The following is a 12,936-nucleotide window of genomic DNA, read 5'->3' on the forward strand; positions in this document are numbered from 1 at the left end:
CCAAAATGCTAACAGCCATCAAACTTACTTTTCAACTGCTGATCGTTTTTGAGATTTGCTTTTGTAATTTAAAGCCATTTTTGCTTCCATCCCCGTGTATACTGCAACTCCTATAATTAAAGAAGTATTTATGTAAATGGCTTTGGAAAAACAAATTTCTGGTTTGCTTGAGTGAACATGGAAAAGCTATGCTAAGGGGCACATTTACCAAAGTACGAAAGATTCCGAATACAAAAAATTTGTATTTTTTCTAATATAGAACTGCGTATTTTGAGTGGGTTTTTTTTTCCATTAATTTGCGCAACTTTTTCGTACTTTGTGACAAATTTTACGTGCCAAAATCGTATTTGTTGCAATGAGTACAGTAGTTTCGGATTCATTAAAACTTTGTTATCGCGACTTTCCTTTGGCCAGGTTGGAGCTGCAGAGTGCCATTGAAACCTATGGGAGGCTTCCAAACACATGCACAGAAGGATCAAAGGTTTTCCCACCATTTACGATCGCTTGGATTGCCAATATGATATTATCTTGACTATTACGATTTTTTCATAAGCATTTTCGTGACATTTCCAATCATCGTATCTAATCTAAATTTTACCCATTTCCGGATTCAAACTCGTTTATTGATGAATCTGCCCCTAAGGGCTCTGGCACACGGGGAGATTAGTCGCCCGCGACAAATCTCCCTGTTATCTTATCTCCCAGTGTGCCAGAGCCCTTAGGCTTAGATTGTACTACAGATGTACTTGTACAGTGTAAATACAGTGTATATAGGAGTATTTTAAGATGAATACACTGTTGAAAACCTCCATCACACATTAAAGAGGCAAATACAATCTATTTATCAAAGGGTATTACACCAGAGTAGTTCTTCAGTAAATAAAAGCAGTTATAAAGTAAGGGGAGCAGCTTGCCAACCTGAGATATTTATCGAATCCAGAGATCAGCATGCCATAAAGCCATACACTGAAATTACTTTTATGGTTTTTTTTGTCTATGCTGGCACTACATATGCACCTGAACTAATATAAGTATGGTATATGCTTTAAGTTAGTCATCCCTAACCAGTGGCTCACAATCATTATCTTTCTCATGAACCACTTTGGTGGCCTCAAACAGGTGCTCATTTTTGAATTTCTAACTTGAGAGGCAAATTTAGGAGGCATAAAGGCCACATGTACTGACAAACAGAGCATCTCGTAGTCTGCCAGTCCAGTTGGGGCTACCAAATAACTAATTACCAAAACATTGTTTATTACTGCTCATATAAGCCATGCATTTTTTAGACAAATAAAATCCTTACCAAAAATTTCCTTTGTGTTTTTTAATCGTGCTCCTCGAAGCAGGAGGTTGTCCGGCCCAAGAGATCTAAAAATGTATACAAAATTTTAATAGATTTTATAGATACCCACAATGAATGCAATAAGAATGCATGACACAATATTCAGCAATGAGTGTCTGTCTGTAAAATGTGTTTTAAAAAATTACCTCACTATATCTTCTGAATGCTGTCGTATAGTTAGTCTTCCTACAAACCTAACAAAAGTAAAAAATATTTGTAATATATTTCACAAAAGATAATATGCAAACAAGATATATTCGCATCATGTGCTGACCTAGGGAGGCATATTTATCCAAATTAAATGTTGTGAATTTCAGTTTTTTTTTTTTTTTTAAATTAGAAAAAACACAATAGTTTAAAAAGGTGAAACAATTGAACACAGCGCAATCGCATTCTACTCATTGTATTTAATCAGTATACCAAAAAAAAAAACCAACACTTGTATTTTCTAGAACTCCTCCCATTGATTTATTTGTGATATTGCCAGCTTTTAAGTGCCAAGTTTTTACATTCCAGTTTTTTGTGCTAAATCAATTATGAAAATACATGTTTCAGAAACCCTAATTGGATTCTTGAGTGCCATCTTTAACTCAATCGTAATCGCTGCCTGTTATTAAAGGGAAACTGTGGTTGAAACTTTCCCATAAGTATGTGCCTGCTAGTAGCTGCTAGTCACTTGTTTAGCAATCAATGGATAGTGCCAGTCAGCTTAGGGGACCTGAGTTTGGTGTTTAAATACCTTTGACAACAAAAGACATCTGTGTTATGAAAAGGAGGGGAAATCTTAAGGAAAGTTAAGTATATTTTTGCAAAATTTAGAGGGGAAGTAGTATAACTTCCCCAGAGTGTCTATTGCCCAACAGTCATTTTCTATGCTACAGAAGGGGTTCATCTATTCTCACTGATCACTTTGCCAAAATATCTATTTGAAATGGATGATTATAAAAGCAAAACAAATTCTTCATCAGGTTAAGGTCAACATTCCTATAATGAAGCTAAAGTGATATTCCAACAAATTTTCTAGCCATGCAGAGTTAGCGGCAAAGTGATCCTCATGAAGGCTAAAGTACTGTGTACATTTGTACTGCAACCTACTGAAGCTGTCCCAACTCAGCGTGCCTGGAAGGGTGCAAGTGGGAAGTGTCTAAGAAAGAGAAAGTAATGGAGGGATTAGATGTGGGCTCTGGTGTACTCTTTATACTGTGATAAAGACAATTCTTATTAGTAATAAGCATCAATGTCACTGAGGGCAATGAGAGTGCAATCACAAAATTCAATATACAGTTCCTGTGTATCTGTAGTAATAAGTCAAATCAACTGGAAATGCTGTGTTTAGCCTGAAGACGTTTCACTAGTCATCCAACTGGCTTTCTCAATTCAGAATGACTTGCACAAAGATCTTCCTGAAATAAATACCTTGGAATGTTGCTCCAATCAGCATGTTTATCATAACCAAAATGGCATCAGGGATCGCATGAAGGTGAGGTGTTGATTGTATTAGCATGATTGGAGCTTTTAACAATGATGCTTGTCAGTGATCCCCAACCAGTGGCTTGGGGGCATCATGTTGCTCACCAACCCCTTGGATGTTGCTCTCAGTGCCCCCAAACCAGGTAGTTATTTTTGAATTCCTGACTTGGTGGCAAGGTTTGGTTGAATAAAAACAAGACTTACTACCAAATAAAGTCCCCTGTAAGCTGATAGTGTGCATAGAAGCTACCTAATAACCAATCATAGCCCTTATTTGGCACCTCCATGATTTTTTATGGTGCTTGTGTTGCTTTCAAAGTCTTTTTAGATTTGACTGTGGCTCATGAACAAGAAAGTTTGGGGACCCCTGCACTAAGGGAAAAAAGGAATCACAAGTCATGGCCAAGTTGCACCTTTTTTTTTTTATATATATATATATGTAGGCCTTTGGCAAAGCCTGTGTGTGAGACAAAATGTGCAAAAGGTTCAGTCCATTGAACCTTAACTTTTTTTTTTTTAAGTCATTAGTTCCCCTTTAAACACTGGCACGTATGGTTTCCCAGTGTGCAGTGCCCTGTTTTATACACAATAAAAATGGTATAATTTACAGGCTAAGTAATGTAAGTTACCTGTATAAATCTGCTTCTGGCTGCTGACATTCTATGACTGCAGATAATGTATGCAGATTTGCAGCAGACTGTAAAACTGCTGTCTCTTGAACTGCAAAATGTGTCTGAAAAAAATGTATGGTTAAAACATTTATATCTAATTAAAGCTATCATGACAAAATGGTTCATGTTCTGTAATTAAAACAGTATTACAGTTCTGTGCACAGGACAGTGTATAAATACCATATATGCTAAAATACACCTTTTCTACTTTAATTAAAATATTTTTTAGTTTATAAGCTCAATATAAAATACTAAAGAATCATTACTTTGCATTAAACTTACTACCACTCACTCACCTGCTGCAATCAGGGGTGATAATTTAAAGAGTCAGTTTTACAGGTAAGGAGTTCATTATACAGGTATAGGACCCATTATCCAGAATGCTCGGGACCAAGGGTATTCCGGATAAGGGGTCTTTCCATAATTTGGATCTCCATACTTTAAGATTAATAAAACATTAATTAAACCCAATAGGATTGTTTTGCATCCAATAAGGATTATTTATATCTTAGTTGGGATCAATTACAAGGTTCTGTTTTATTTCTACATAAAAAAAGGAAATCAGTTTTAAAATTCTGAATTATTTGCTTATAATGGAGTCTATGGGAGACAGGCTTTCTGTAATTTGGAGCTTTCTGGATAACGGGTTTCCGGATAAGGGGTCCGATACCTGTACATGGTTTGACTTGGGAAGGGAAATTTCATTACCCTCCCAAGTAGGCTTAGAAGAACCAGAGCAGAACATAACATAACAAAATGAATGTTTTTATAGTCTCCTTGATATTTATTATTTAATGCAACAAATAATAATAATAATAATAATAAAAAAACACACAAACTGTTTAATAAAACCAGAACATATTTATTAATGCAATCCTCATTTATTGGGCTTACACTTGCATCAATAATTACATAAATACATATATCAAGACACACCTTAAGATTTGTCTCTCCATCCAGGCTAGCGGTAGTAATGTGACATGAACCGTCAGGTCTGTCTGAGGACAGCAGAACGAGGTCAGCTGGGAATGTCTCATCTTTGGCTACTCTAACAATATCTCCTACCTGAGAAAAATATACCTCAATTAAACCTCAGAACAATTCTACAAAATACACATAGATCTTATGGAAAGTATACACGAAAACAAAATAAAAGTACAGTTAAGTATTTCTTTGGCCGAAAAACACATACCCTGATGTTTTTTGATCTAGTCTTGACAAGGTGTCCACTTCGCACAACATAAACTGGAGCTCCATTAACTTCATTGTCTGCTTTATGTCGCAGCCAGTCTTCATAGCCCTAGAACACAATATAGATTTACAAAGCTTGCTCTTATTTAACTCAAGACTTTTCTAAAGGGCTCTGGCACACGGGGAGATTAGTCACCCGCGGCAAAACTCCCTGTTCGCGGGCGACTAATCTCCCCGAGTTGCATACCCCTGCCATCCCACCGGCGAACATGTAAGTCGCCGGCGGGATGGCAGACGCGCCGTCAGCCCTTACTCTGTGAGTGACGAACAAATCCAAAACAAAAAATATATTTCAAAGTAGCTAATTTCTTAAGCTGGCCATACACAATAAGACTGGTGAGGTTGCCAAACAAGCGGATCTTTTCCTGATTTGGCCATCTACATTCTGGACCTGACCGGGCTGATTTTGGCTTAGGGACCAAAAGATCAGACCATAATAGGCAGCTGTACAGGCCCATCAGGAGAAGACAGCTTCAGTGTTCTGAAGCACTCCCCACATGGCAGTATTTTTTAACCTGCCCAATAGGTAATTTTAGGATGGATAATTATTGCATCAGTTGCTGGGGAGAGCCCATAATACACAGGCAGATAAGTAGAAGACTAAAGGTGCCATAAACCTTACAATAACGATCTTTCCTGCGACCATTGGTCACAAGAAAGATCGTTCATTCCCTCCACTGACGTTTAGAGCTGAATCATCGATATGGAGGTAGAAAAAATAGTAATTCTACCTCCACCTGCCGATTCTGCTCCTGCAAAATATTTTGTCCCCTCCGATTGATGAGACGACTGATATCCGATGCTCCTGCAATATCGGTCGTCTCGAGACCGAATTACACTTTATTAATACAGCATTATTTTAATTTTTTTAAACACAAAATGTAATTTCATTGAAATATTTTTTGTCATGTCAAAGGTGACAGAATATACATTTATATAGTTTATAAATTAAATGTGTTCATTTACTTTGCAAAAAAAAAAAGTTACCTGTTTAATTGCTGTTACTGTAATTACAAAAAACAATGGAAGACCACTTGTTATAGGACTTGTGGGAGTATCTATCATAAGCTGAAAGAACAGTTCAGAGACAAAAGTTATTATCACTGGAATATACATGAATCATATGTAAACACATGCATGATGTTTGCTGCATTTTTATCAACATTTTTATCTCAATTTATTAAATTAAATACTGATTTGCCATGCAGCCTCTTACAATGTCGCAAAATACAGATTTTGTTATCCTTAAAGGGGTCATTGAATATTATTTAATGTGTAGTATTTTATGGAACAGCCAATTCTTAGTAACTTTTAAGATGGTCTTCATCTTTTAGTTATTATAGTTTTTGAATTACCCCCAAAAATACTGCTCTGTGAGGCTACAATTTTATAGTTGCTTTTAATTACTTATCTTTCTGTATAGACCCTCTCCCATTAATACTGAAGTTTCTCATTTAAACTAAGGTAATTTGGACACTAGAAACCAGTTATCTGCTAAAATTCCAAGCTGGAGAGCTGCTGAACAAAAAACTACAAATAAAAAATAAAGACTAATTTCAAACTGTCTTAGAATAAACACTCTCAACATCATACTAAAAGTTTATTTAAAGGTAACAATCTGCAATTTTATTGTGGTTTATTGCATTTTTTTAAATACTTGCTTTCACATGTGTGTGCAGCGGCAAACGCACAGGGCTTCATGCATTTAACCTCATGAAGGCAAACAGGACAGTATTAAGTCAAAGTAGCGAAGGCAAGGAATTAATAAACCGCAATGTGCTTCTGCATGCTACCCCAGACATGTCAGCAACAGTATAGTGCCCCTACAATATGGAATGTTTTTAAATGTAACAGAAGAAATTATATATATATATATATATATATATATATATATATATATATATATATATATATATATATAGCAAGAGAATGAGCTGCACACACCAGGACTTGGCAAAAATATAATAAGTTTATTTAAGAAAAGAGATCCAACGTTTCGAGCACTAACTGTGGGGAAAAAAAAAAAAAAAAATATTATATATATATATATATATATATATATATATATATATATATTTTTTTTTTTTTTTTTCTCTCCCAAAGGCCGCTTCCCACCTGTGAAGTCTCTATACATACTTCACCCTTTCTGGAGACAATCACCAAACAGTGTTTCCCTTCTTGATGTCTTCAAAAGGCAGGACAAAATGTTTTGAACTTGGGGTTTAGGAAGGGGTGAGCTAGGGGCAGCCGCAGTTCATTAGTCCAGAAGACAGCATATTTTAAAGAACACTTTAAATAAAATAATGTAAATATTTCAAAGAAAGTTAACTTACCTGAACAAGAAAAATAATTAGAAAATAGAAATTTGCTATTCTTCTGAACTGTTCAAATAAATTTTTAGGGATGAAATTCAGCACAGTATACTGCAAGCAAACAAAACATAATGTTAGCATTTGGATAGCTAAAACATTTACTATATTGTTAAATGTAAAAAAATTGGGGGGATATTCTCTATTCCAAAAGCCTTAAAAGAGATGGTCAGAGACAATAGTCCATTTCCTTATAAGAAATAAGAAATAAGAAATAAACATAAAAAATGTACATTTACAACTGGAAAGTGCATACATGGGGTGACCAACTTGGCCTCTCCTGTGTCAAAAGCTTTCTTAATTTAAGCCAAAACAGCATTCCAAATCAATGTCCCAACAAGAAAATACTGTCAGGTTAGCACCTGTTTGTTGCAAAAGGTAATTTACACGCCACTCTGTATGTCAGATCTAGTGCACAGAAGTCAGGTATGGGATCCCTTATCTGGAAACCCGTTATCCGAATTACAGAAAGGCCATCTGCCATAGACTCCATTATAAGCAAATAATTCAAATTTTTTAAAACAATTTCCTTTTTCTCTTATGGAGATCCAAATTACGGAAAGAGCATTCTGGATAACAGGTCCCATTCAAGTACAATTATATATCATTTTTTTTGCAGAAATCGGAGCAGAAAAGTGAGAGTAAGCATTCCATGTGGCAGTAGCCTTATACTGGTTTACACAGTACAGACATTCTGCTTTGATTGAGTGGGTAGACAAGATTGTAGCGTTAAAAAGCTAGCTTAATGCCAGAAAAGTATAAAAGGGGAGATTTACCCACCCGTAAAACAATGTAAAGTCTTCTGAGCACTTTTTCCATTTACATATCTCTTTTCATCATAGCATGTAACAAGAGTGTCCCTTATTTTTCTTTCTGGACAGGGGTGAAACAGAATGGCAAAAGTGTCAGTTACTGATGCAAGAAGTATCTTCTGACATTTCTCTGCTCATCTCTATCGGTCCTGTCACATTGAGCACCAGAACTGCTCAGAAAAGCAGGACATGCTTCCTGCTTCAGGAACAAAACTTCTGCCATTCAGTCTTCCCCAGGGGATACTCCTGTTACACATGCCTAATATTTGCTGCTTAGATTTGATGACATTAGTGGTTTTTAAACAAGGAAGGAAAAAAGCACTCTGAACAATTTTACATTAAGCATATCGGGTGGGTTCTTGCTCCATGGTAAACTGTATTATCTTGTATATTACATTAAATACATATTTTGCTTTGTTGGTAAGGCAAATAAATAAAAGCAGCATATTTACCTTTGATGAAATAATTCTGTTGTCTGCAAACTTTGGGGGAACATAGTGATCATGTTGAGGGTATTTATTTGCAACGTAGACTGTTCTTGTTTCACTGTGATTGGGTGGGTCAAATCCCTTAAACATAAAGGTAGAAGGAAATTGATTATAGATTAGTAATAACAGGCAAACGGTTAATAAATGATGGGCATGTGTGACAATTTCTATAACTTGCATCCAGTGATTAAACATTTTTCAACACAATCTTTTAGTTTTTACACACAGGGTTTAATGGTTTTAATGGAAGATATTTTACATAATTGGGTTAAAAAAAAAAAATCAGTATTTCAAATATAATTAAGATTAAGAAATGTTACTAGGAAACACTGTATATAAATACTAAAACCATTAAAGTGAAACTTACATTAAAATTAAGGTTTATTATCACAGTTATTTTAATTTGTTGTTTTTAAATGATTTAGCTTTTTGTCCAGCAATTCTTCATTTTAGAATTTTAGCATCTGTTTTCTAAGGTCTGATATACTATAGAATACTATAGCAACTAAGCAGGGTTTCTACGAAAAATTTAAAGAAAAGTAGTAGAGAGCATGAATAGAAAGCTAAGTAATAAATAGTAAAATGACAATAAAACTGTAGCATCACAAAGCAATAATGTTATAGATGTTGGGGTTAAGAAAAGCTGGAAAGAGGCAGGAGGAGGAAATAGATAATGCAAAAAACTATAAACAAAGACAAGTCTAAAACAAAATAAATCATTAGCTCTTAACTTAATCCCTTAAAGGAATACTGTCATGGGAAAACAAGTTTTTTTCAAAACACATCAGTTAATAGAGCTTCTCCAGGAGAATCCTGCATTGAAATCAGTTTTTCAAAAACAGATTTATTTTAAATTTCATTTTGAAATTTCACATGGGGCTAGCCATATTCTTGACTTGTGCTCTGATAAACTTCAGTCACACTTTACTGGATAAACTTCAGTCACACTTAAACAGGATGAACACTGCTTTTTTATTAGTTGTAAACCATGTATGCAACTAATAAAATAGCACGGTTTATCCCCTTTAAATAAGTCCTGTCGCTCCAGTATTTTTGCGTATTTATGAAGATAGCAAGATACCAGCCCCCAGTAGATTTCAGAATAGCACTCAATAGTAAGAAATCAAAGTCTAGCTTGGGACACCTCCGGTTACATGGGAGTAGGAGAAACAACTGGTTACCTGAAAGCAGTTCTAATGTGTAGCGCTGGCTCCTTCTGAAAGCTCAGACTCAATGCACTGAGATGGCTGCCTACACACCAATATCACAACTAAAAAAATACATTTGTTGGTTCAAGAATAAAATTTTAATGGTAGAGTGGATTATTTGCTATGTAAACAGTATAATTTAGAAATAAAAAGTATAGTATAAAAATCATGACAGTATCCTTTTAAAAGTAAATTCTTCCATACTGCCAACCGATAACCCAGCCGCAACAGTCACCTTACAGTAGGAGGCCGTTGGGGCTGAGAACAGAGGACAAAGCCAATTTTCTTTCCTATGAACAGCTGAAAGCCTAGATTTCAGGTTAATTTGGAGTGAACACTTATTTCCTGTCCTATATATTATTGGAACCAAGACTTACTGGCTGAAACCACAAAGTTGTAACTCAGCTGGAACCTTGTTATGAAGGTTGCCCAGAGGAGAAGTAGCTAAAACGAAAAAAAGTCTGAAAGAAAAGTTTTACAGACAAAGGACTCCAGAGCTGCATGCAGTCTTGTTTTTCATTCTTGCTGAATGAGAAAGTACACAATGGATAGGAGTGGCGTCCAGGCACATATTAATGTGCACGTGCCCAGTATGTCACTATCCCACAAAGGGTTCTACAGTGCTTTGTAGCAGAAATAAAAGGCCAAAAATCACAGGGGGCCATCCACTTATTATAATGGGAAGCGTCAGAAGAAGCAAACTGCCTAAAATTCTTTGGGGCATTAAAGGAGAAAGGTAAAAGCTCAGTAAGCTTTATCAGAAAGGTCTATGTAAATACAGCCATAAAGCACGCACAGAAATGCTGCACTGACTTCTCTGAAAAAAGATTTGTTGTGTCTGTAATTCCTATGCCAGACAAGCAGCTTTCTGTTCTCTGCTCTTTCCTGCTCCCCCCTCCCTCAAGAATGCCAAGAACTCACCCCCCCCCCTTCGGAATGTGGATCTGAGCCAATCAGCAGGAAGCTGACTCATAGGGAGAGATTTACTAATCCACGAACGGTCCGAGGGCGTCCGAATGCGTTTTTTCGCAATGATCGCTATTTTTGCGACTTTTTCGTATATTTTCTGCAACTTTTTCGTCGCCGCCACGAAAAAATCGGATTGATTTTTCCACCGTTTACAATCGCTCAATACGAAAAAATTGCGACAGGGACAAAATAGTCGCGCAAAATACGGTAAAGTCGCGATGGTGACGAAAAAGTCGTGACAAATACGAAAAATCGCGTCGGCAACTAAAAAGTTGCAAAATTTTTGTTTCCAATACGATTTTTTCCCATTCGGGATTCGGATTCGTGGAGAAGTAAATGAAATATAATGTACTGTTGCCCTGCACTGGTAAAAGTTGTGTGTTTGCTACAGTAACTCTACTATAGTTTATATATAATAAGCTGCTGTTTAGCCCTGGGGGCAGCCATTCAAGCTGTAAAAAAGGCACAGGTTACATAGCAGATAACTAATAAGCTCTGTAGAATACAATAGTGTTTTATCGGTTATCTGCTAAGTGCCTATGCCTTTTCTCCTTTGAATGGCTGCCCGCATGGCTACATAGCTGCATTCTTTATATAGACCATAGTAGTGTTTCTGAGGCAAACACACCAGTTGTACCAGTGCAGGGCAGCAGTACATTATATTGGAATTTCTTTCATACACTTGAATTTTTTGGTGTTACTGTTCCTTTAACTAATTCTATGGACCACAAATAACTAAACATGATTTGCTTGATTTGACAAATTATTTCTAGAACATAAACATTTTCATTTTATTGCAGTGTATGTGATCAGTTGCATAGACACATTCTGCATAGAGACCTCATGGACTTTCATTGCAACTCTTCTTTTTTTTTTAATATATATATTACTATATATATATTACTATAGTATATATTACTATATTACTAACCAAAGTAAACTCAAATTATAAAAAGGCAAACATTTGTCTAAACATGTTGCATAATTTTATGAGCAAATGAATAGTAAATGTCAACATTAATTAGCTTGATAACACAAAGAATACAAATCTCCCTTCAACCCAAGCGAACTCATAAGCGATTACACTGCAGTTGTTAATGCGTAAACCTTAAGCCACAGAGAACGCTTCTTTACTATTTTTATCAGCTGAGCTATGTAATGAGCTTTCCTCAAAAAGAGAACTGAATAGAAAATATTTAATTGAGGACAAGTTAAAAACCACATAAAGCAATTAATGGAAAAATCACAACCAGTAGTTAAATACTTTAACAATTATTGTGTGCATATTTTATAAGTATAATGGGTACAAAGCATTTCAGTTACAAAAAGAAAAAACATCTCTAAAATGTATGTACTCTCTTTTTGGACAATTTGTTGCGAGAGTACACATATGTACTCTAGCAGGCTAGTGTAATTAGCAATAGAACTTTTTTTTGTTAAGCAACACACAAGTGGGTAACAACAATGGCATTTATCATTTGCTTGCTGCAAGTAGGGCTGGGCGATATACCGTTTAATACCGAATACCGGTGTTTTTTTTAAAAACTATATTAATTTTTCAGATACCGCAATACCGGGGTGTCAGGGTACTCACCCGTGCGGCCTGGTCTCGCGCGCGTCCTTTTATAAATTTTTGGTCATACCGCCCAGCTCTAGCTGCAAGTAAATATATTTTAACCAATATAAAATTGTATATTTAATTAAAAACAGGATAGTAGAAATACTCAGTTTAGCATGTGTAGACTTCTATTTGAAAATTTAATTAAAGTCACATTCTACTTCCTAATGATCAAAGTCAAACAAACCACCAGCCAAGAAGCCTCTGTATAAAGAGCTACTGTATCTTAAAAGATAACAGGCTGTAGCTTGGGGAAGGGACAAGTTTATTTAGGTCAGTGGCACATGGGGAGATAAGTCGCCAGCGATAAATCTTCACGACCGTGGGTCCCACTCCCACTGTGGCCATACACAAACCAATTTCGATCTTTTCGAAAGTTCGTTCCCACCCTCCACAGATGTTCAGGGCTGAATCGTCAGCTATGGAGGTAGAAACAATAGAAATTCTACCTCCTTCTGCCGTAGATTTTGCTTGGGTGCCTTCAATGGCGGCCGATTGAAAAGTCGACCGATATCCACAGCCTTTTGCGACATCGGTCGCTTCGTCGCGCTGCCATACACGCACCAAATATCGTACAAAACGGGGTTCTGTATGATATTATTGGTGCATGTATGGTCAGCTTTATACAGACGCTCCTCAGTAGAGTGTTGATCTGTTTAAATTTGCTATCTGGAACCAGGAAGTAGAATGTGGCTTTAGTCTCATCTTCAAATGTTGTCCTGTGTAGTGCAAAAAATA

The 12,936-nt window shown here is 36.1% G+C and overlaps 1 protein-coding gene across 6 annotated transcripts in view; it reads right to left on the reverse strand.

Moving 5' to 3' along the window:
* The window catches only part of atp11b (ATPase, class VI, type 11B), a 64,630-nt gene that overhangs the window by 41,078 nt on the left and 10,616 nt on the right, over positions 1 to 12,936 (reverse strand). For all 6 annotated transcript variants that reach the window (XM_031902134.1, XM_004914415.4, XM_031902133.1 and 3 more), the window contains exons 2-10: positions 8,368 to 8,484; positions 7,068 to 7,157; positions 5,722 to 5,802; positions 4,676 to 4,783; positions 4,420 to 4,548; positions 3,442 to 3,545; positions 1,489 to 1,536; positions 1,304 to 1,368; positions 29 to 110 (exon numbers count right to left, since the gene is read on the reverse strand). In XM_031902134.1, the coding sequence (XP_031757994.1) occupies positions 29 to 110; positions 1,304 to 1,368; positions 1,489 to 1,536; positions 3,442 to 3,545; positions 4,420 to 4,548; positions 4,676 to 4,783; positions 5,722 to 5,802; positions 7,068 to 7,157; positions 8,368 to 8,484 (824 nt within the window). The remainder of the gene's footprint in view (positions 1 to 28; positions 111 to 1,303; positions 1,369 to 1,488; positions 1,537 to 3,441; positions 3,546 to 4,419; positions 4,549 to 4,675; positions 4,784 to 5,721; positions 5,803 to 7,067; positions 7,158 to 8,367; positions 8,485 to 12,936) is intronic.

Source organism: Xenopus tropicalis, chromosome 5 (genome assembly GCF_000004195.4).
Source record: "Xenopus tropicalis strain Nigerian chromosome 5, UCB_Xtro_10.0, whole genome shotgun sequence".
Taxonomy (NCBI): domain Eukaryota; kingdom Metazoa; phylum Chordata; class Amphibia; order Anura; family Pipidae; genus Xenopus; species Xenopus tropicalis.